The sequence below is a fragment of the Grampus griseus genome, assembly GCF_964374135.1.
Source record: "Grampus griseus genome assembly, chromosome: 13".
NCBI classification, from domain to species: Eukaryota; Metazoa; Chordata; class Mammalia; order Artiodactyla; family Delphinidae; genus Grampus; species Grampus griseus.
This window is the reverse complement of record NC_139007.1, coordinates 40059418-40081725: the sequence shown is the minus strand read 5'-3', so window position 1 is coordinate 40081725 and position 22308 is coordinate 40059418. Positions and strand designations below refer to the sequence as shown.

The 22308-nt window shown below is 39.2% G+C and overlaps 1 protein-coding gene across 1 annotated transcript in view; it reads right to left on the bottom strand.

Annotated features, from left to right (window-relative positions):
- The window catches only part of CDC40 (cell division cycle 40), a gene marked incomplete at its 5' end in the record, with an annotated part of 54769 nt that extends 35209 nt beyond the window's left edge, over nucleotides 1-19560 (bottom strand). Inside the window, 2 exons of the mRNA XM_082669199.1 lie at nucleotides 1155-1241; nucleotides 19372-19560. Of these exons, the coding sequence (XP_082525325.1) occupies nucleotides 1155-1241; nucleotides 19372-19560 (276 nt within the window). The remainder of the gene's footprint in view (nucleotides 1-1154; nucleotides 1242-19371) is intronic.
- Between the last annotated feature and the right edge of the window lie 2748 nt (nucleotides 19561-22308).

Here is a 22308-nt window from a genome sequence, read left to right as displayed (position 1 = left end):
TTTCTTATTTTCTAAAGTTAGTGGCTTAAATTGAAGTACTTTACATTAAAAAAAAAATCATGCAGCGTGCCAGCGCTAAAATGGTGCCAAGGGATATAAAACAGCCTATAATTCAACAGGTTATAAGGATTTAGGAAATAATGGAATAAAATAAAAAATGTACCCGTCTCAGAGCATGAGAATGAATTTTTTGCTTATTGTACACTTAGGAGAACAGCTAGAGCACTAGCACTGACATCCTTGGCTGTGCTATACATTTCCACTGCCATATTTTAAGTGACTATGGAAACCTAAGCAGGTAAAAATTACATGAAACAGCTTTATCAAAAAAAAAAAAAAAAAAGACAATGACTATATGCTAAAAAATGAAAAATATTAAAAAGTACTTCTTTCTCCACCAGGGTGCAGTAAGATATAGCTCCTCATCTCTATCTTTAAAGTGCTCTTAAAGATGCTGCTACTGAAACCATATTATTATTTCTTATAATGACCTTTTTCTGATATCTGTATCTTGTCAGTCAAGCATTCTTTTCTCCTTTTTAAAGGCTAAATACCTAGAAATCTAATCTTTTCTACAAAGACTTTCCTAAATGGACAATTTTCACTATTTCTGCTTTTTTTCTTCTTCTTCTTCAGCTTTTTTAAATGCTTCCATCACCATTTATCATCATCAGAAAAAAGAATCCATAAGATGTCTGACTCAGAGCAAGCAATAAACCGTGTGACTATTTTTGAGCAGTGACCACGTCAGTATGGTACCTCTTTTTAGTGTTTAACACAGCAGCATTTGTCACTAGATGTTTCATAATATACTATGCATTAATGATGCTAATCAACCTAAATTTTTTCCCTCATGGTTAACTTGTAATACTCCCTTATCAAAATTGAGAGGAAGATGTTAACTAAGTTTGCATCTAAGAATTAGATATTCTTACAAAAGCATACTATTCAACTTTTGGAGAAGAGAAGGATATCTTTTCCTTTCTTTTTTTAATTGAGATATAACTAACATATAACAGGATATATTTTCTAACAGTTTAAGTAGTATACTTTCATCAGAAAACATTGAAAAATTCACCAACTGTTTATCTACGTATGTATAATTTAAATACTGTAAAGCAAAAGACACTCTTAACTATAATACGTTTTCTTACCTCAGGAGCAAACATGGTCTCATAGGTAGGATTATACTGAACCTCTTTGACAGCAGGGTCAAGGTGAACTCCAGTCTCCAAATCTTCCTACAAGAAAACCAAACAAACGTGAAAGATACGACAAGTATTTACTGTATTTTAGAAACTACATTAAGGTCACACTAGCCATTTTAACATCACTTTTATGAAGATTACACTAATGCTATGTGATTAGTATAAAATTCTATATATTAATGTATAGAATTATATATAGGTCTAATAATCGAAGACTAATAAAAGTAATATAAACAGTTATAGAGGTTAGAATGCATAACAAAAATTCTTTCCTTCAAAAACATTGACTTTGGGCTTCCCTGGTGGCGTAGTGGTTGAGAGTCCGCCTGCCGATGCAGGGGACACGGGTTCGTGCCCCGGTCCGGGAAGATCCCGCATGCCGCGGAGCGGCTGGGCCCATGAGCCATGGCCGCTGAGCCTGTGCGTCCGGAGCCTGTGCTCCGCAGCGGGAGAGGCCACAGCAGTGAGAGGCCCGCGTACCGCAAAAAAAAACCCCCCAAAACATTGACTTTATTCCATCTGAACAAATTAAAATTTCTAAGTAAGTTAATACTACTCAAAGCCTTAAAGTAAGAGAGTCCAGCTCTTTTTTATGAACTCAAAAGACCTGATCTTCTGGTTCCAAATTCAGGAGAAGCACTCCTTTATTCAGCAGACCGTATTAGATATGTACCCAGATGGACCTGCTTAGGGACTGCAGAAGAAACAAAAGGAGGTGGCAGGGCCCAAATCTTCTAAATCTAAAGTCTAACAATCTACATCGACTATTAAATTCATCCCCTAACTTAATGAACATAAAAATCTCATCTCCACTAGAGAATCACTGGTAGTCTATCTTTTGTGTAGCCCCACCACATAAACAATACATGCAATACATACAATATAACAATTTTCTGGCCTGGATCTCTCCCTTGAACTCTAGGGATTTATATATCTGAGCTTCAACTCAACATCTTTTCTCCCAGGATGTCTAACAGACATCTCAAACTTAATATATCCAAAAAGGGAACTTCTGTTCTCCCTTCCCCAGTGACTCCTTCTACCCTCCTCTAAATTAACCACTATCCCACCCTTACATGTGTTCAGGCGAAAACTGCCACAGTTATCCTTGACTCCTCTTTCTTTCACGTTGTATATCCAACCCATCAGCAAATCCTCTGCCTTCTATGAACACCCAGAGTTCAACCACTTCTCAAGTCCTCTTTCACTATCACCTCAGTCCAGTTTATCATTTTGCACCTGTTACTGTAATAGCCTCCTAACTGGTCTCCCTGCTTCTGCCCTTGTCTACCCACAGCCTCACTCCACACAGAGGCCAGTGTGATTCTTTTAAAATATTAGTCCAATTATGTTACTCGTTCACTCTAAACCCTCCGGTAGCTTCCCCATTTAGGGTAGGGGCCTTACAAAGAACTACAGGGCTCATTACCAGTTGTTTTCAGAAAGTATGGCTCCCAAGGGTAGTTTTATAAGCCATTTTTGTCTTCCTGTATTGTCCTGCCTGAGCATTTACTAATAAAAACATGTTATTAGTACATGTTTAATTTACATATCAAACATGATATAAAGTTGCTTTACAAAATTTAATTTAGGGTATTCAAGTTATATTTTGAAATTCTTAAGGAAGTTATATATCATCTATGGGTTGTATTTCAGGAAAGCTTAAGTTACAAAATCACTATTATAAACTGAAGAAGTCTGAATCTAACTGGTTGAGAGAATTTACCCTCCAAATCTGTCCCTTGCCCCTACTAACTTCTGTCTTCACCTAGCCCTGTGCCTGTGCTCACTTTACTCCAGCCTCACTGGCTCATTTGTTATTCTAGGAATACACCAAAAGACAGTCCTGCTTTGGGGTCTCCACACTTACTGTTTCCTCTTCTTGGAATGTTCTTTCTCTGGATACCCACATGACTGTTCTCTCTCCTTTCAGGTCTCTGCACAGTTTTCCTACTTTCCCCTTACCTTGCTTTATTGTTCTCTATTATATTTATCATCACCTGACATGTATTAATTGTCTACCTCCCTCTATTAAAGTATAAGCTGGCCTCCATAGACTGGTGGAGTCCAGCAGGAAGCTTTAAAGAAGTTTCATGCCAGGCCTCACCTCATATTTTCTCATTTAATTCCTCCCGAATGAGGCCCGGCATTGGTTCAAGCTTCCCACGTGATTCCAAAGTTGCAGGCTGAGAACCAAAGTCTAAGCAAATTGACCATGAAGTCCTTTCACAGAGGAACAGAGAGAAGTTTGAAAAAGGACCAGATATTCTGAAGCCCTGGTCTATAGTGTGTATGTGTATGTTTCTTTGTGTGATATTGTTTGTTTAGGTTTGCTTTTACCATTTGTCCTAGGGTTCTGACTGTTCGTTGTTTTTTTTGTTTATTTGTTTGTTTTCTTGTTATGAGTGTGTGTGTATGTTTATTTCTGTGATTTCTGTCTGTTTAGTTTTGCTTTTACCATTTGGTTTGGGGTTCTATCTGTTAGTTGTTCTTTTTTTTTTCCTATTTTTCTTCCTTTTCTTCTGAGCCATGTGGCTGGCAGGGTCTTGGTGCTCTGGCCGGGTGTCAGGCCTGAGCCTCTGAGGTGGGAGAGTCAAGTCCAGGACATTGGACCACCAGAGACCTCCCAGCCCCATGTAATATCAATCGGCGAGAGCTCTCCCAGAGATCTCCGTCTCAACATTAAGACCCAGCTCTACCCAACGGCCTGCAAGCTCCAGTGCTAGACACCCCATGCCAAAGAACTAGCAAGACAGGAACACAACCCCACCCATTGGCAGAGAGGCTGCCTAAAGTCATACTAAGTTCACAAACACCCCAAAATGCACCACTGGACATGGCTCTGCTGACCAGAAGGACAAGATCCAGCCCCACCCACCAGAACACAGGCACGAGTCCCCTCTACCAGGAAGCTTACACAAGCCACTGAACCAACTGCACCCACTGGGGGCAGACACCAAAAACAATGGGAACTACAAACCTGCAGCCTGCGAAAAGGAGACCCCAAACACAGTAAGTTAAACAAAATGAGAAGACAGAGAAATACACAGCAGATGAAGCAGCAAGGTAAAAACCCACCAGACCAAACAAATGAAGAGGAAATAGGCAGTCTACCTGAAAAAGAATGCAGAGTAATGATAGAAAAGACGATCCAAAATCTTGGAAATAGAATGGAAAAAACACAAGAAACGTTTAACAAGGAACTAGAAGGACCAAAAAGCAAACAAACAATGATGAGCAACACAATAAATGAAATTTAAAATTCTCTAGAAGGAATCAATAGCAGAATAACTGAGGTAGAAGAACGGATAAGTGACCTGGAAGATAAAAGAGTGGAAATAACTGCCGCAGAGCAGAATAAAGAAAAAAGAACGAAAAGAATTGAGGACAGCCTAAGAGACCTCTGGGACAATATTAAATGAATCAAGATTCGAATTATAGGGGTCCCAGAAGAAGAGAAAAAGAAAGGGTCTGAGAATATATTTGCAGAGATTATAGTTGAAAACTTCCCTAACATGGAAAAGGAAATCAAGTCCAGGAAGCACAGAGAGTCCCATACAGGATAAATCCAAGGAGAAACACGCCAAGACACATACTAATCAAACTATCAAAAATTAAATACAAAGAAAAAATACTAAAAGCAGCAAGAGAAAAGCAAGAAATAACATACAAGGGAATCCCCATAAGGTTAACAGCTGATCTTTCAGCAGAAACTGCAAGACAGAAGGGAGTGGCAGGACATATTTAAAGTGATGAAGGGGAAAAACTTACAACGAAGATTACTCTACCCAGGAAGGATCTCAGTCAAATTTCACAGAGAAATTAAAACCTTTACAGACAAGCAAAAGTTAAGAGAAATCAGCACCAACAAACCAGCTTTACAACAAATGCAAAAGGAACTTCTCTAGGCAGGAAACACAAGAGAAGGAAAAGACCTACAAAAACAAACCCCAAACAATTAAGAAAATGGTCATAGGAACATACATATTGATAATTACCTTAAATGTAAGTGGATTAAATGCTCCAACCAAAAGACATAGACTGGCTGAATGGATACAAAAACAAGATCTGTATATATGCTGTCTACAAGAGACCCACTTCAGACCTAGGGACACATACAGACTGAAAGTAAGGGGATGGAAAAAGATATTCCATGCAAATGGAAATCAAAAGAAAGCTGGAGTAGCAATAATCATATCAGACAAAACAGACTTTAAAATAAAGATGAGACAAAGAAGGACACTACATAATGATCAAGGGATCAATCCAAGAAGAAGATATAACAATTGTAAACATTTTTGCACCCAACATAGGAGCATCTCAATACATAAGGCAAACGCTAAGAGCCATAAAAAGGGAAACTGACAGTAACACAATCATAGTAGTGGACTTTAAACCCCACTTTCACCAATGGACAGATCACCAAAATGAAAATAAATAAGGAAACACAAGCTTTAAGTGACAGACTAGACTGGATGGACTTAATTGATGTTTACAAGACATTCCATCCTAAAAAAACACTTTCTTCTCAAGTGCTCATGGAACATTCTCCAGGATAGATCATATCTTGGGTCACAAATCAAGCCTTGGTAAATTTAAGAAAGTTGAAATCATGTCAAGTATCTTTTCTGACCACAACCCTATGAGACTAGATATCAATTACAGGAAAAAATCTGTAAAAAATACAAACCTATGGAGGCTAAACAATATGCTGCTAAATAACCAAGAGATCACTTAAGAAATCAAAAAGGAAATCAAAAAATACCTAGAAACAAAGTGAAAACACGATGACCCAAAACCTATGGGATACAGCAAAAGCAGTTTTAAGAGGGAAATTTATAGCAATACAATCCTATCTCAGGAAACAAGAAAAATCTCAAATAAAGAACCTAACCTTACACCTAAAGCTGTTAGAGAAAAAAGAACCAAAAAAATGCCAAAGTTAGCAGAAGGAAAGAAATCATAAAGTTCAGACCAGAAATAAATGAAAAAGAAACAAAGAAAACAATAGCAAAGATCAATAAAACTAAAAGTTAGTTCTTTGAGAAGATAAACAAAATTGATAAACCATTAGCCAGACTCATGAGAAAAAGGGAGAAGACTCAAATCAACAGAATTAGAAACGAAAAAGGAGAAGTGACACTGCAGAAATACAGAGGATCATGAGAGATTACTACAAGCAACTATATGCCAATAAAATGGACAACCTGGAAGACATGGACAAATTCTTAGAAAAGCACAACCTTCTGAGACTGAACGAGGAACAAATAGAAAATTTAAACAGACCAATCACAAGCACTGAAATTGAAACTGTGATTAAAAATCTTCCAAGAAACAAAAGCCTAGGACCAGATGGCTTTACCAGTAAACATTTAGAGAAGAGCTAACACCTATCCTTCTCAAACTCTTCCAAAATGTAGCAAAGGGAGGAACACTCCCAAACTCAATCTGCGAGGCCACAATCACCCTGATACCAAAACCAAAGACGTCACAAAAAAAGAAAACTATAGGCTAATATCACTGATGAACATAGATGCAAATATCCTCAACAAAATACTAGCAAACAGAATCCAACAGCACATTAAAAGGGTCATGAACCATGATCAAATGGGGTTTATCCCAGAAATGCAATGATTCTTCAATATACGCAAATCAATAAATGTGATACACCATATTAACGAATTGAAGGAAAGAAACCATACGATAATCTTAACAGGTGCAGAAAAAACTTTTGACAAAATTCAACAACCAGTTATGATAAAAACTCTCCAAAAAGTAGGCATAGAGGGAACCTACCTCAACATAATAAAGGCCATATATGACAAACCCACAGCCAACATCATTCTCAGTGGTGAAAAACTGAAACCATTTCCTCTAAGATCAGGAACAAGACAAGGTTGCCCACTCTCACCACTATTATTCAACATAGTTTTGGAAGTTTTAGCCAAGGCAATCAGAGAAGAAAATAAATAATAGGAATCCAAATTGGAAAAGAAGTGAAACTGTCACTGTTTACAGATGACATGATACTATACATAGAGAATCCTAAAGATGCTACCAGAAAACTACTAGAGCTAATCAATGAATTTGGTAAAGTAGCTGGATACACAATTAATGCACAGAAATCTCCTGCATTCCTACACTAACAATGAAAAATCTGAAAGAGAAATTAAGGAAACACTCCCATTTACCACCGCAACAAAAAGAATAAAATACCTAGGAATAAACCTACCTAAGGAGACAAAAGACCTGTATGCAGAAAACTATACGACACTGATGAAAGAAATTAAAGATGATACAAACAGATGGAGAGATACACCATGTTCTTGGATTGGAAGAATCAACATTGTGAAAATGACTCTACTACCCAAAGCAATCTACAGATTCAATGCAATCCCTATCAAACTACCACTGGCATTTTTCACAGAACTAGAACAAAAAGTTTCACAATTTGTGTGGAAACACAAAAGTCCCCAAATAGCCAAAGCAATCTTCAGAAAGAAAAACGGAGCTGGAGGAATCAGGCTCCCTGACTTCAGACTATACTACAAAGCTACAGTAATCAAGACGGTATGGTACTGGCACCAAAACAGAAATACATATCAAGGGAACAGGATAGAAAGCCCAGAGATAAACCCACGCACATACGGTTACCTTATCTTTGACAAAGGAGGCAAGACTGTACAATGGAGAAAAGACAGCCTCTTCAATAAGTGGTGCTGGGCAAACTGGAGAACTACATGTAAAAGAATGAAATTAGATCACTTCCTAACACCATACCCAAAAAATAAAATCAAAATGGATTAAGGATCTAAATGTAAGCCCACTCACTGTAAAACTTAGAGGAAAACATAGGCAGAACACTCTATGACATCAATCACAGCAAGATCCTTTTTGACACACCTCCCAGAGAAATGGAAATAAAAACACAAATAAACAAATGGAAACTAATGAAACTTAAAAGCTTTTGCCCAGCAAAGGAAACCATAAATAAGATGCAAAGACAATCTTCAGAATGTGAGGAAATATTTGCAAACAAAGCAACTGACAAAAGATTAATCTCCTAAATATACAAGCAGCTCATGCAACTCAATATCAAAAAAACAAAGCTGCAATGAACACTGTGGTACATGACTCTTTATGAATTATGGTTTTCTCAGGATATACACTGCAGCACTATTTACAATAGCCAGGACATGGAAGCAACCTAAGTGTCCATCGACAGATGAATGGATAAAGAAGATGTGGCACATATATACAATGGAATATTACTCCGCCATAAAAAGAAACGAAATTGAGTTATTTGTTGTGAGGTGGATGGACCTAGGGTCTGTCATACGGAGTGAAGTAAGTCAGAAAGAGAAAAACAAGTACCGTATGCTAACACATATATATGGAATCTAAAAAAACCAAATGGTTCTGATGGACCTAGGGGCAGAACAGGAATAAAGATGCAGACGTAGAGAATGGAGTTGAGGACACGGGGAGGGGGAAGGGTGAGCTGGGATGAAGTGAGACAGTAGCACTGACGTATACACTACCAAATGTAAAATAGATAGCTAGTGGGAAGCAGCTGCATAGCAGAGAGAGGTCAGCTCAGTGCTCTGTGACCACCTAGAGGGGTGGGATAGGGAGGGTCAGAGGGAGGAACAAGAGGGAGGGGATATGGGGATATAGGTATACATATAGCTGATTCACTTTGTTATATAGCAGAAAGTAAGACAACACTGTAAAGCAATTATATTCCAATAAAGATGTTAAAAAGCTATAGAAGTTGGATTTTGTATGCACGAATGTGGCCTTAACCCCCTAGAACTATTCCTATCATGTCACCATCTTTGTTGGCCACTTGCAGATGTAGGATATATCTGTAAACATAATGCAAAGATAATGCAAAGTAACATCGCAAATTTTGCAAAACAGGTAGAAAAGCATGAAGTTGACAGTGATGCTGGAGAAGAAGCAATGCCACTGACAAATGAAGATCTCATAGAGTTAGACCAGGTAATGACCAAAGATAGAAAACTGACAGGAAAAGTAATACTATAGGCACACAGTTATTGTTCCAAAATTTTGTCGCTATTAAAACACCCCCCACCAAAGCAGGTGACTTAGTTTCTCTACTTTACAAAGATAGAGTCCTTCAGGTCTGACTCTCTTAAACTTCCTTCCTCTCTTGTTTCAGATTTTTCCACATCTTTATCTTATCTCTTGACTTCAATTTCCAGCCCAAATTTTTATCTGCAGCCTTGACCATACCTAGCCTCTGTATCCACATATCTAACGGCCTACTGAACTTCATTATATGGATATTCCACAGCATCAAACACCTTGGTATGTCCAAAACACAAGATACCATTTCCCCATGACTCCACTGTCACACACGAACAAATTAGGCACTGAGTCTTACTGATTCTACCCCTAAAATATTTCTCTAGCAACCCTACTCCCACCTTCCCTTCTCCACCATCCTAGTTCAGACTTCATATCTTGCCTGGTCTATTATAGTATGTCCTTATCTGCTTTAACATACCCCCATTTTTGCTGTATTAGACTAATTGCTGACTTTTTAAAATATCAAGCACTTTCATGCTTCCTGTGTTGTTGGCAATGTTACTTTGTTCCTTATGCATTTCCCTTTGCTATCTGATAATATGTCATCTTCTTCTTTTCCCTGATACCGCCCCTCCTCTTGGCTCAGGAAAAATGCTTTTTCATCCACAGTCCTAAGAGATGTTACACATAACTCCTAATAGCCCTTGTGATACATTATTTGTTGCACATGACTTTTACTTATATTTTATAGTCTTACTGCCCAGTAGAATGCAGGGCATGAAGTGCATGTTCAATAAATATTTGTTAAATTAAACTGAAGAAAGATATGTCAAATTCCTAGAGAAATTAAAGAGGATGAAGGCTGACCAAAGATCACTGAAATTGGCAATTATGTCACAGAAAACCTTTGCCAGAGCAATTTTGGTAGCAGGGTGAAGTATGGAGAGCCAGTTGCAAGGGGCAGAGGTATAACCGAGGATTTAGAAAAAAAAAAAGACATCAATATTTTTGCTCTTTCAAGACATCTGGCAGTAAAGAAGAAAAGATGGGGTACCAGATTGAAGGATTTTCAGGGTAAAATTCAGTTTACTTTTTTCCTTTTTAAAGAAAAGGCTAAGCCAAAGATTAAGTCAATCATAAGCTACAGGAAAGGAGCAAGTAGCGAGAAACATACGATAAGAATGAGGGAATGATCAAAAAGGTATGGTCATTCTGGAAGAGGTGAGAGGGGAGATAATCCAGGATACAACCAACTAGCCTCTGAAAAGAGAAGGAGAATCCTCCCTGAGATGAAACAGAGATTACAAAGACAAGAATGGGTGATGGGTGATAGATTTTGGAGTTGGTGGGAGATGTTGGGAGTAGATGATGATAGATCTGAAGCTAGCAAAGATCATAGATAATCTTTTAATTTTCTTTTAATCTTTTAGTGTTGGGAGTCATCACTGCCACTTAAAATATTCTTTTTCTTTGCTTCTTTGTGGATTAGCTTTAGACTAGAATTTAGGTGGGTGCATCTGCCTGAGAGCCCAAATTATAGTCCTAAATCTTAGCTGAAAGGGAGTTGGGAGGATAGAATCTGGGTTTCCAGCTTCTGAAGGTAGGAGGCAGGGAAGGATGCTGTTTACATTAAGACTATTAAGGAAGGGGGTTCAAATGCTGGGCCACCTATATTACCCTAGAAAGCATACCCCAATCTTCATTGATTAGAGTATCTACCTAGGGCTCAGTAGCAAAACCAAGTACCACAAAGTTAAACTGCATAAAAACTAAATTAAATGCTTTTCTCTCTTTTATAAGGATAAACTGCTTATAACAACAAGAGGCTTAGCCGTGTTCATACTTCCCCAATGGCTTTTTTAGAATACAGTTGTTAGAACCACTTTTTAATATGGTTTACCAGATCTTTCTGATTAAGGGTATTTTAAATATTCTAAATTTGAATTATTTTGAACAGAGTACCACAAGACATCAAGTTTTAAATGCAAAATACAATTTTAAAAGAACTACTCTTAAAAAGCAATGTGGCAACTAATGAAAATATAACTAGGTCCCCATCTCTGGCTCCTCCTAAAATTATAGAACAAACTGGACAACTCCTCAGAAAATGAAGAGTTATTAATTTTATGTTTAATTAGAAAAAGTTGGACAACACCACAACCTTGTTTTAATACCCATGAGGAGTTCAATAACAATTAGGCATGCAATTGAAATTACCAGAGAATTACAAAGGATTTCTATTCAGCTTTCATTATCCATAAAAATTAAAATGCAGTAAGTAAAGTGTACCCTATGAGTCAAATAAGTTTAAATATGTTACCTTTTGTTGATTCAAAGTAATTTGAAAATAAAATCATATAATATTTACCTTTTAGTCCTTTTCACATTTCTTACTGTTATACAAATAAGAAAATGGATGTGAAAGCACTTCGTAAACTATAAACAAGACATAAATATCAACCATTATTACAAACTATCAATTTATGTTACAGGTTTTTTGCCAAAAAATAGAAATGAACAGACTTTCTATAATGGGAGTTTAATTGGCTGAGGAAAAAAATAGAAATTCATATAAAGATATCTTTTGAGTTTGGCCCTTAACAAATACAGAGGAAAAAGACTGTAATAAAAGACAAAGATGGACATTACATCATGATAAAGGGGTCAATCCAGCAAAAAGGTATAACATTTGTATATATCTATGCACCCAACACAGGAGCACCTAAATATATAAAGCAAGTATTAACAGACCTAAAGGGAGAAATTGACAGGAATACAATAATAGTAGAGGACTTTAATATTCCACTTACATTAATGGACAGATCATCCAGAAAGAAAATCAATAATTATACCAGATAGACTTAATAGATAAATACAGAACATTCCATCCAAGAGCAGCAGAATACACATTCTTTTCAAATGCACACAGAACATTCTCCACGATAGATCATATGTTAGGCCACAAAATAAGTCTCAATACACCTAAGAAGACTGAAATCATATCAAGCATCTTTTCAACCACAATGGTATGAAACTAGAGATCAATTAAAAGAAGAAAACTGGAAAAACCACAAATATTTGGAGATTAAACAATATGCTACTGAACAACCAATGGGTCAATGAAGAAATCAAAATAGAAATTAAAAAGAAAAATACCTTGAGACAAATGAAAATGGAAATACAACATACCAAAATCTATGGGATGCAGCAAAAGAAGTTCTAAGAGGGAAATTAGAGACATAGGATTACCTCAAGAAACAAGAAAAACCTCAAATAAACAACGTAACTTTACACATAAAGGAACTAGGAAAGAAGAACAAATGAAGCCCAAAGTTGGTAGAAGGAAGGACATAATAAAGATCAGAGTGGAAATAAATGAAATAGAGACTAAAAAGACAACAGAAAGAAAAAGACAAGAGCTGGTTCTTTGAAAAGATAAACAAAATTGATAAACCTTTACCTAGATTCACTAAGGAAAAACAGAGGATGAAATAAATAAGATCAGAAACGAGAGAGAAGTTACAACTGATACCAAAGTACAAAAGATTATAAGATACTACTATGAACACCTATATGCCAACAAATTGGACAACCTAGAAGAAATGGATAAATTCCTAGAAACATACAATCTTCGAGACTGAATCATGAAGAAATGGAAATCTGAACTGACCAATTACTAGTAAGGAGACTGAATCAGTAATCAAAAAACTCCCAAAGAATAAAACTCCAGGACCAGAAGGCTTCAGTATGCTACCAAATATTGAAACGTTTCACACCTATCCTTCTCAAACTCTTCCAAAAAACTGAAGAAGAGTGAATGCTCCCAAATTCATTTTATGAGACCAGCATTACCCTGATACCAAAACCAGACAAGGATACCACAAAAAAGGGAAATTACAGGCCGATATTCCTGAAGAACTTAAATGCAAACATCCTCAAAATGTCAGCAAACCAAATTCAACAATACAATAAAAGGATCATACACCACGATCAAGTAGGATTTATTCCAGGGATGCAAAGATGGTTCAACATCTGCAAATTAATCAACGTGATACAGCACATTAACAAAGAATAAACATCATCGCAATAGACATAGAAAAGGCATCTGACAAAGTTCAATACCCATTCCTTATAAAAAGTCTCAACAAAGCAGGTATAGACAGAATGTACCTCGACATAATAAATGCCATATATGACAAACCCACAGCTAACATCATACTCAATGGCAAAAAGATGAAAAATTTTCCTTTAAGATCAGGAACAAGACAAGATGCCCACTTTCACCACTTTTATTAAACATAGTATTGTAAGTCCTAGTCAGAGCAATTTAAGCAGGAAAAAGAAATAAAAAGCATCCAAATTGGAAAAGAAGTAAAACTGTCACTACTGGCAGATGACATCATTTATATAGAGAAAACTCTAAAGACTCCACCAAACAACTATTAGAACTAATAAATGAATTCAGTAAAGTTGCAGGGTACAAAATCAATATACAAAAGTCTGTTGCTTTATATGTTAACAATGAACCACTAGAAAGAGAAATTAAGAAAACAATCCAATTTACAATAGCATGAAAAACAATAAAACATCTAGGAACAAATTTAAACAAGGAGGTGAAAGATACATACACTGAAAACTATAAGATATTCATGAAAAAAATTGAAAAGATACAAAAAATGGAAAGATATTCTATGCTCATTTCTTCTATACTGTTATGTGTATTTAAGACTATACTTGAAAAAAAAATTATTACTATGGCTGCACCTCGTAAGTTCCGATGAGCATTGTTTTCTTATTGTTTAGTTCAAAATATTTTCTAGTTTTTAAAAATTTGGCCCATGGTTTACTGAGTACAATTTATAATTTTCAAATGTGGGAATTTTATAGTTTATCTTTTTGTGACTGATTAGCTTAGATGCACTGTGGTCAGAGAATGTGATTATATGACTTAAAATGTATTGAGATTTATTTTATGGACTAGTACAGGGGTTGGCAAACTACAATTATTGGGCCATGTCCAGCCCACAGCCTGCTTTTGTACCAACAAGCTAAGTAAATGTAAGATATTTACATTTTAAAGGGTTGTTTAGAAAAAGAAAGAAAGAGGGAAAGACAGACATTAAGATGTGACAAAGACTGTATGTGGCCTGCACAGCCCCAAATATTTACTATCTGGCCCTTTACCAAAGTTTGCCAATCCCTGGCCTAGTATATGGTCAGTTTTTTAAAAATGTTTTATTACTGCTTGAAAACAGTTTTCTGCATTGAGTGCCATGTCCTTTATACCCTTCAGATACAGTTTGCTAATTTCGTTGTTTGAATTTTCTGTGTCATCATTGATATTGTTTTGCTTATTCTATCAATTATTGAAAGAGGTATATTAAAATCTTCTGCTGTAATTGTAGATTTGTCGGTTTCTCTCGTAGTTATAAAAACTTTTTTTTGGCGGTACGCGGGCCTCTCACTGTTGTGGCCTCTCCCGTTGCGGAGCACAGGCTCCGGACGCGCAGGCTCAGCGGCCATGGCTCACGGGCCCAGCCGCTCCGCGGCATGTGGGATCTTCCCGGACTGGGGCACGAACCCGTGTCCCCTGCATCGGCAGGCGGACTCTCAACCACTGCGCCACCAGGGAAGCCCCTATAAAAACTTTTGCTTAAATATTTTGCGCTTACATTATTAGGTGCATATAAATTTAAAATTGTTATGTACCTCTTTGTGAACTGAACCTTGTATCATTATGAAGTGATCCTTTTTCTGTTTTAAAGTCTATTTTATTGACCCTAATACAACCAATGCCATTTTCTTCTTCTTGGAATTTGCCTGATATATTCTTTTCCCCTCTTTTTATTTTTGATCTTTCTGGAGATCTTAGCAATCATGGCAAGGCAAGAAAAAAAAAAAAAGAAAAAAGGACTGAAAGGAAGAAAAAAATACTCTCATGTTTGCAGCTGATACCATTATTTAAGTAGTAAGATCAGTCAAAAAATTAAATAATGGAAAAAATAACACAATTTATTATTATAATAGCATAAAACTAAGATGCACCTAGAAATATCTGCAACAAAACTGTTCAAGATACTGATAGAGAAAATTATAAACTTTCAAAGAAATTAAAAACCTAAAGAAGACCTAAATGAATGAACAGATATAACACTGTCTTCAAATTGATCTAGGAGTCAACCCAACTCCAAACAAAATCCCACCTCGGTGTTAGCAGAATTTACATGTTAATTCTAAACCGTATACAGAGTTACAGGGGACAAGAATAGCCAAGACATTCTTGAATAACAACAAAAAAGGATGGAGGTGGGGTGGGGGTGGGGGAGGTAGAACAGCCCTACCAAAGATCGAGCTATATTATTAAAAATGTTCACACCATACACAAAACTTAATTCCATGTGGAGTCATGACTTAAATGGAAAAAGCAAAAATACAGTGCTTTCAAAAGACAAAATGGGAGGATATTTTTATGACTTTGGGAAAAGGAAGAATTTCTCCAACAAGGAAAAGGAACCACAATGCATAACAAGCCACAAATTTGCAACACATAATTGACGAAGGGATAGTATCCAGAATATATAAGGATCTCCTACAGATCAAAAGGAAAAAGACAACCCAACAGTAACTTCAAAAAATAAAATCAAATCACCTATAAGGTACGTGAAATCTCATTAGTGTTCAGTGATATGGATTAAAAACATTACATAAGTTCATACTTTGCCAGAATGCTTGCTATTAGTCACAGTACAATTTGACAAATACAGATGAACTTATTTGTATGCTTCACATCTCCTCCCCTGGACATTTTTCTGTCATTAAATTTACTGGGTGTAAGCTTTTTAAAAAGCATATTAACAAACGAGCGATGATCAATATCCCTTACTCTCTCATCACAGAAACCAGATCACTGTGGGGTTTAGCCCCAGCTCTGCTTCTAATGGACCTCTGATACCTATTCAGTCTTTCCTCCTGGATTATCTTACTTATAACTTGAAGTGATTGAACTGAGTTTTAGAGACTTCCTCTCACTCCCACCCAATCAATGTACCTTGAATCTCAACATACATGCTTTTTCAAGACTTTGGTTTTCACTTACTCTTTCATTCATTTTCTCACCTAATGTATTTCTCTTAATCTTGTGTACTAGGCATTGAAGACATGAAAACAAATATACACAACAATCTCTGGTCACCAGGGTCTGGTCCAGGGGAAAGAAAAAAATTAACAAATCACAGCAATGTGGCAAGTGCTATAACTGAGATGTGGAAAGGGGGCTAAGGTAGACAGAGGAAATATGTGCACTGAGACTGAAGGACAGTAGAGTTTTCGGGGGTGGGATGAGGGGAGGCATGAGGCAAGGGATCTCCATGCAGAGAGACTAGCGTGGGCAAAAACTTGAGAGAAAAAAAGAAAATAGGCTTTGGGTGCTTTGTAGAGTGTTCAGCATGGGAGAATGGCAGGTCTCATAAGGAACTCAAAAATTACCCAGCAGGCAATAGGATGTCTTGGGGCAAGGAAGTGATATGATAACACTGCAATTTAGAAAGACCACTCTGAGTGCATTGTGAAGGGAAAAGTGGGTATGGAACTGGGAGACAAGAATGGAGGAAGTAGAAAGACCAGTTAGAAGGTTATTATAATTGTCTTGAAGAAAAATTATAAGAATCTGAACAGTGGCAGGAGGAAAGAGAGGAAAGAGAGATTTGATAAACATCATTGGTACTATTGGGTAATGGGTCCTGGTAATGAACAGGACCCATTACCCAATAGCAGGGGTTCAGAAAGAAAGAGGAGTCAAGAATGACTCCTGAGAGAAGTAAGGAAGATATGAAGTAAGGCTGTGTCAGTAAAAATGGAAAGGAAGGAGTTGATTTGAGAGAAATTAATGAAGCAGAAATGTTAGAACCAGCTGAATGACTAGCTTCAGGGGCTGAGGAAGAAGGAAGAGAAAAGGAAGACCCCTCTGTTCTTGGCTTGGACTAATGGGTGGGTTGTGGGGTCATTAATCCAAATGGGAAAAACAGGTGAAGCAGATCCTGAGGGAAAGAAAATGTCAATTTTTTAGCACATTGGATTGGAGGTGCCTGAGAGCTATACTGGGAGAGACGGCAATAGTTCTGAAGCTAGCAAGGAGTTTAGAATTGGATAAGGATGGTGTGCCTGGCACATGCTTTATGACAAGTCTTGAACTCCATGAGATAGTTACTAGTGTTATCCCTACTTCACAGATGAGAAAAAGCTTAGACACAGAGCACCTAATTTATCCAAGGTCACCATCTGGGTAACTGCTGGAGGTAGGATTTGAATGCTGGCGGTCTTGATTCCAGAGCCTGTGCGAACCACTTCACAGTGTTCACCTGTAAGTCATCAGGAGCACTGCAGGTTGAAGGCCTGGAGGGTATGAGGGGTGCAAAGGGGGACTACGGACAGAGTTTCAGGAAACACTAATATTGAAAGGGAGGGCAGAAGAACAGGGGATCAGAAGACTGCGGATGGCCCCATGGAAGCCAAAAAGAAAGAAAGTTTCAAAAAAGAACTATTTAATAGTGTCACTTGATGCAAATATTCAACTCAGATGACAGAACTTGACAACTGGAAGGGCAGTGACATTACTCAGGGAGAGTAAGTTTCCCAAGAGGCTAGGGCAAGGCTGCATTGAGTTGAGGAGAAAATGAGATAAAGTGAGAGAGCTCCAAAAAGCTGAGCTGTGAAAAGAATGAAGACTCAGGAGGCTGCTAGAGGAGGGGTGTAAGTTTGGGGAGTTTGTTTTGTTATAAAAGTAGGAGGATCCTAAGCATTCTTTCATACTCGATATACATTAGTAAAAAGTAAAATCCATGAATAGCTCACTAAAAGCCTGTAAAAGACTCAGGTGTATCACTAGCACTAGACTGGGAAACATCTTAAATACAAAGGAGTTTTTGCACACTGCCTCCCGTCACCACATCTTCAGCTCCTGATCACCCCCACTGGGCTCTACTGGGCCTCTACTACCAACTGGTGGATGCTCTTCTCCAGCTCTAGACACACAGACCTTTCCTCAGTTCTTCAAACACACTAAGCTCTTTGCCATCTCAAGGCTTGCTGTCTCCTTTTGCTGGGAAACTCTTGCCTTATCGTGCACTTGGCTGGCTTGTTCCTGTTCCTCAAAGCTGCTTTTGCAAGAGGACTTCCCTGACCAATCTACAGAAGTCATACTCCTAGCTTATTCTTCATCACTGAACTCTATTTCACGGAATTCTTTTTCCTTTACAGTACTCAATCCAATCTGTAACCACTTTATTTGCTCATATTTTATTGGCTGCCTCTTCCACTAAAATGTACGCAATCATGATGTCAAAGATGTCTGGCTTGTTTGCCTCTGTGTCTTCAGCCCTTAGAACAGTTCCTGGCAAGTAACGTGTTCAATAAATATTTGTTAAAGGAACTATATAACTCAATTTCTCCGTCTGTCACTTTCCTCAATTGGGATCATGCACACTGTTTCTTAAATCTAAGGCCTTTTCTCACTGTCTTGACTTATATATGCACTTTTATTAGATACCAGGATCTCTGCTGCAAGCTTTATTTTTATCATTTCATTTAATCGTCACAATAGTCCTCTCATATAGATAGGTCCTTTTAAAATTATATCTCCATTGTACAGGTGAGGAAACTGAGGACGTTGTACAACTTGCCCAAGTTCAAACAAGTGGTGGAGCCGGGATCAGAATTTAGTTCTGACGTCAAAAACAAAACAAAGCCAGGCCACAGCTCACTTCAAGTGTGGGCACATACTCTAGTTTGGGAAGTCCTTATTTACCTTTGTTTATGTTGTTACACCTACTCCATCCAGGCCACATCCTAATCCATAAATTCAAATTTCACCCCCTCTTCCCGCTTGCTTTCTGAAGGTGGGAGGCGAGAGCAGGGAGTGCAGGGCTGTCCTGAACTTCCAGTTCCCAGCTTCTCCCAAGGAGGATGCATGTAGGGAGAAGAAGAGATCCAAGCGTTAGCCACTTACCTTTCAGGACTGAGGACGAGGTGACCCGGGGCCTAACAAGTTACTGTCGGATTCTGGAGCAGAAACCGACAATTCCAGCCCCGCAATAGTAGCCAAAACGCTTACCTTAACTGCCACCTCCGGAGCGGAGTCCACCGCCACTGCCAGAGAGGACTTATCTGAAGACGATTTAGTCAAGTGCATAAGGGAGTCCGCGGCTGGCAGCGAACACCGTCCACCCTCACTGTCCGAGTCCGATTCGGACCCTGAACCCGAACCATACGAAGCAGCCAGAGATTCGATCGCAGCCGACATGACGGCAACAGACACTCTGCGGAGACCAGGCCCTAGCGGAAGAAGGAGTAGCTTCAGGTCCTGACAGATTGCCATGACACACATTATTTAGCTCCTTTCCTACGAAATCGTTTATATTTTAAAACAATCATTACAGTAGATTAATTAGTATTAGAATAAGAACAACAGGACTTGGAATTTTGAAACATTTACTTAGGGAAATAGAATTATAATAGCTTATAACTTTCGGGACCTTTGCGGCTAGATTAAAGACTACGAGTTCCGAAATGCCTTGAGGCCTCGAAGTGCTACGCTTCCGGCGTGCCGCGCGGCGGGAAGTGGGAGAGGCACGATGGGAACTGTAGTTTAGGTCAAGGGGGCGGGGCGGGGTGGGCAGGCCCCTCTTTGACCCCGCCCCTGAATGGTAGGTTCATTCAATTGGCTATCATCTTTCCTCATTCCCTGGCCGAGCACTGTTCTCTCCGTCCCCCTCCCCCAAACTGAGGATTGGGCAATACCATAAAGCCTCAGGAAAGGGGGGGGGGAAGAGAGAGATTCATTTCCCCCACTGATGGGTGAGTGGGTGGGGGCTGAGTTTCCCACCACAGATGCACCTGGGCACTGGGAGCTGAAGAGGAAAGTGAGAATCATAAGTGGGAAGACCTTGACTGGCGGGGAATAGCTCCTTTTGGGAAAGATGGGGGATTAGGTGGCGAGAGTCCTGCGGTTCCCCCTGCTTCAGGCGCGGGTCTTCGAGCCCGGTTGTGGAGAGTCGCGCGCTGGGAGGGGGCAGCTGGGGGGCGGCGGCGGCGGCTCGCGGTGTTGTTCGCTCGCGCGTCGAGCACACGGTGGGTCCGGTGACCGGCGGTCGTCGCAGGCGGCGTTCCTTGTGGCCCGGTACCTCGGCCACTGCCCACAGCGGGTTCCACCGGGAAGCCTGACAATCCTGGAGGCTCTAGGTGGAGTCCCTGGAGCTGAGAGGGACCGGCGGCCACCGCCGAAGCATGAAGAAGGGGTAAGGCTAGAGCCCCTCAAGATTCCTCGGTGAGCGCGAGTCTCTTAGGAATTGTTTTTTTTGGGGGGACAGGGTGCCAGGAGAGGAACTCTTCCTCACTGGCCAGAACGGAGAGGTGTGCGTGGAGCACTAACCCAGCAAAGGTTGCGAGGATGGGCGCGCCTACCCCGCGACGGCCCCCACCCCCATTCGCGGGTTTCCAGAGCTTCGGCAGCCAGACCGCCGGCCCGGCTGGGTACCCAGGGACACGGCGGCCGGCGGGCGCACCTGGGGCTCGGTTGCGGGGACCGCCCCGAGGCTGCTGTAGGCGGGGAGACTGCGGGTCTTACTTAGGTGCCACCGCCTGAGAGCCCCTGCCCCCGCGGCCTGCCCCTGTTCCTCCTCGCTCTGGGGGAGGCTGCGGCACCCGGTGCCGGAGAAGCCCCGCTCGAGATACGTGCCCGAGGCTCTGTAAATCCAGCTGGTGCGTTTGCGTTTTTGCGCCGCGCGTCTGTGTCTAAAGAGACAACGGTAAAGCGAGTGCGGGGATCTCTTTCTTCGCTAGAAGAGGAGGCCAAGCGCGGTTCTAGCCTCCGATGCCTGCTATGGGGAGGGGGGTGCCTTGAGCAGAGTTAGGGAGCTGCTCACCCAGCTCCGATGTCAGCAGGACTCGCCCATTGTGCCACCCGGATAATTATTCAACTCTGCAGCATCCATTGCACCTTTCCCATTTTTCTTTTCCCCTTGCTGTAGCATGCCCCCTAGCTTCGGTACTCTGACGCCTTCTCTTGCACTTGCGGATGATGAACTGGAATAATGGTGAAAAGAAAGCACATCTGACATGAACATTCATAACCTGTCCTATAGCCGATTAATTAACTAATCCCCAGATAGACTAGATACTTGAATACGACTCAGTCTAATTCTGTCCTTTTCTATGTAAAGTGTGCCTAGGATTATATATAGGTTTTTTTGTTTTGTTTTTTTGTTGTCGGTGTTAGATCCATGTATTAGCTAAGTCTTATTCCTGTCCGGTAATTGATGTAATTGATTTATTGGTTATTCAACCCGTCTAATGTTTTAAATTTAATTTGTATAGGAGATAACTTTCATTTTCCTAATTGTTGGTAGCACTGTATCATAATTACAGATTCAGTCTCAGTCTTTGAACTCTCAGGAACAGTTTTTTCCCTTATGCTCTAAGTTTCTGTTAGGAAAAGTGTATTTTTTAATGTCCAATATTTGATATAAAATTTCTCAAGTTTTGAATAAGGGAAGTTTTGTATTTGTTTTTCAGTAGCGGAATATTTGATTGCCAGTTCTAGCCTTCGGTTGAAAGAAAGGAAGCACTTAATATTTAAGATGGGGTTTTAACTGCCATAACATTTCCTAAATTTATCTAAATTTTACTTTTTATTCAGTTCTTTTCTTTGCAATATCATGTATTTAATTACTTGTTATAGAATTTCTTCTCATTTTTCCAACTTCTGTCTACAAGGATGGGTAGGCTACAATTTTGCACGATCTACTTGAAAAATGAAATATTTTTTGAACATGGAAGAAACAACTGTTGGTTATTTATTATGTTAAAAACTGTTTACATCCCACTATTTAAAAATAAACGATTCACGACCAAAAATAAGTGTTTTATTTTTCTTTTTGTGATCCTCCCTTTCCAGCTTTTCTTGTTTAAGATTGTTGCCATAACCCTCTTGGTAAAACGGAATTGCACATAGACATTGCAGAGGCAGTTGTTTTAAGATACAGTAATTGTT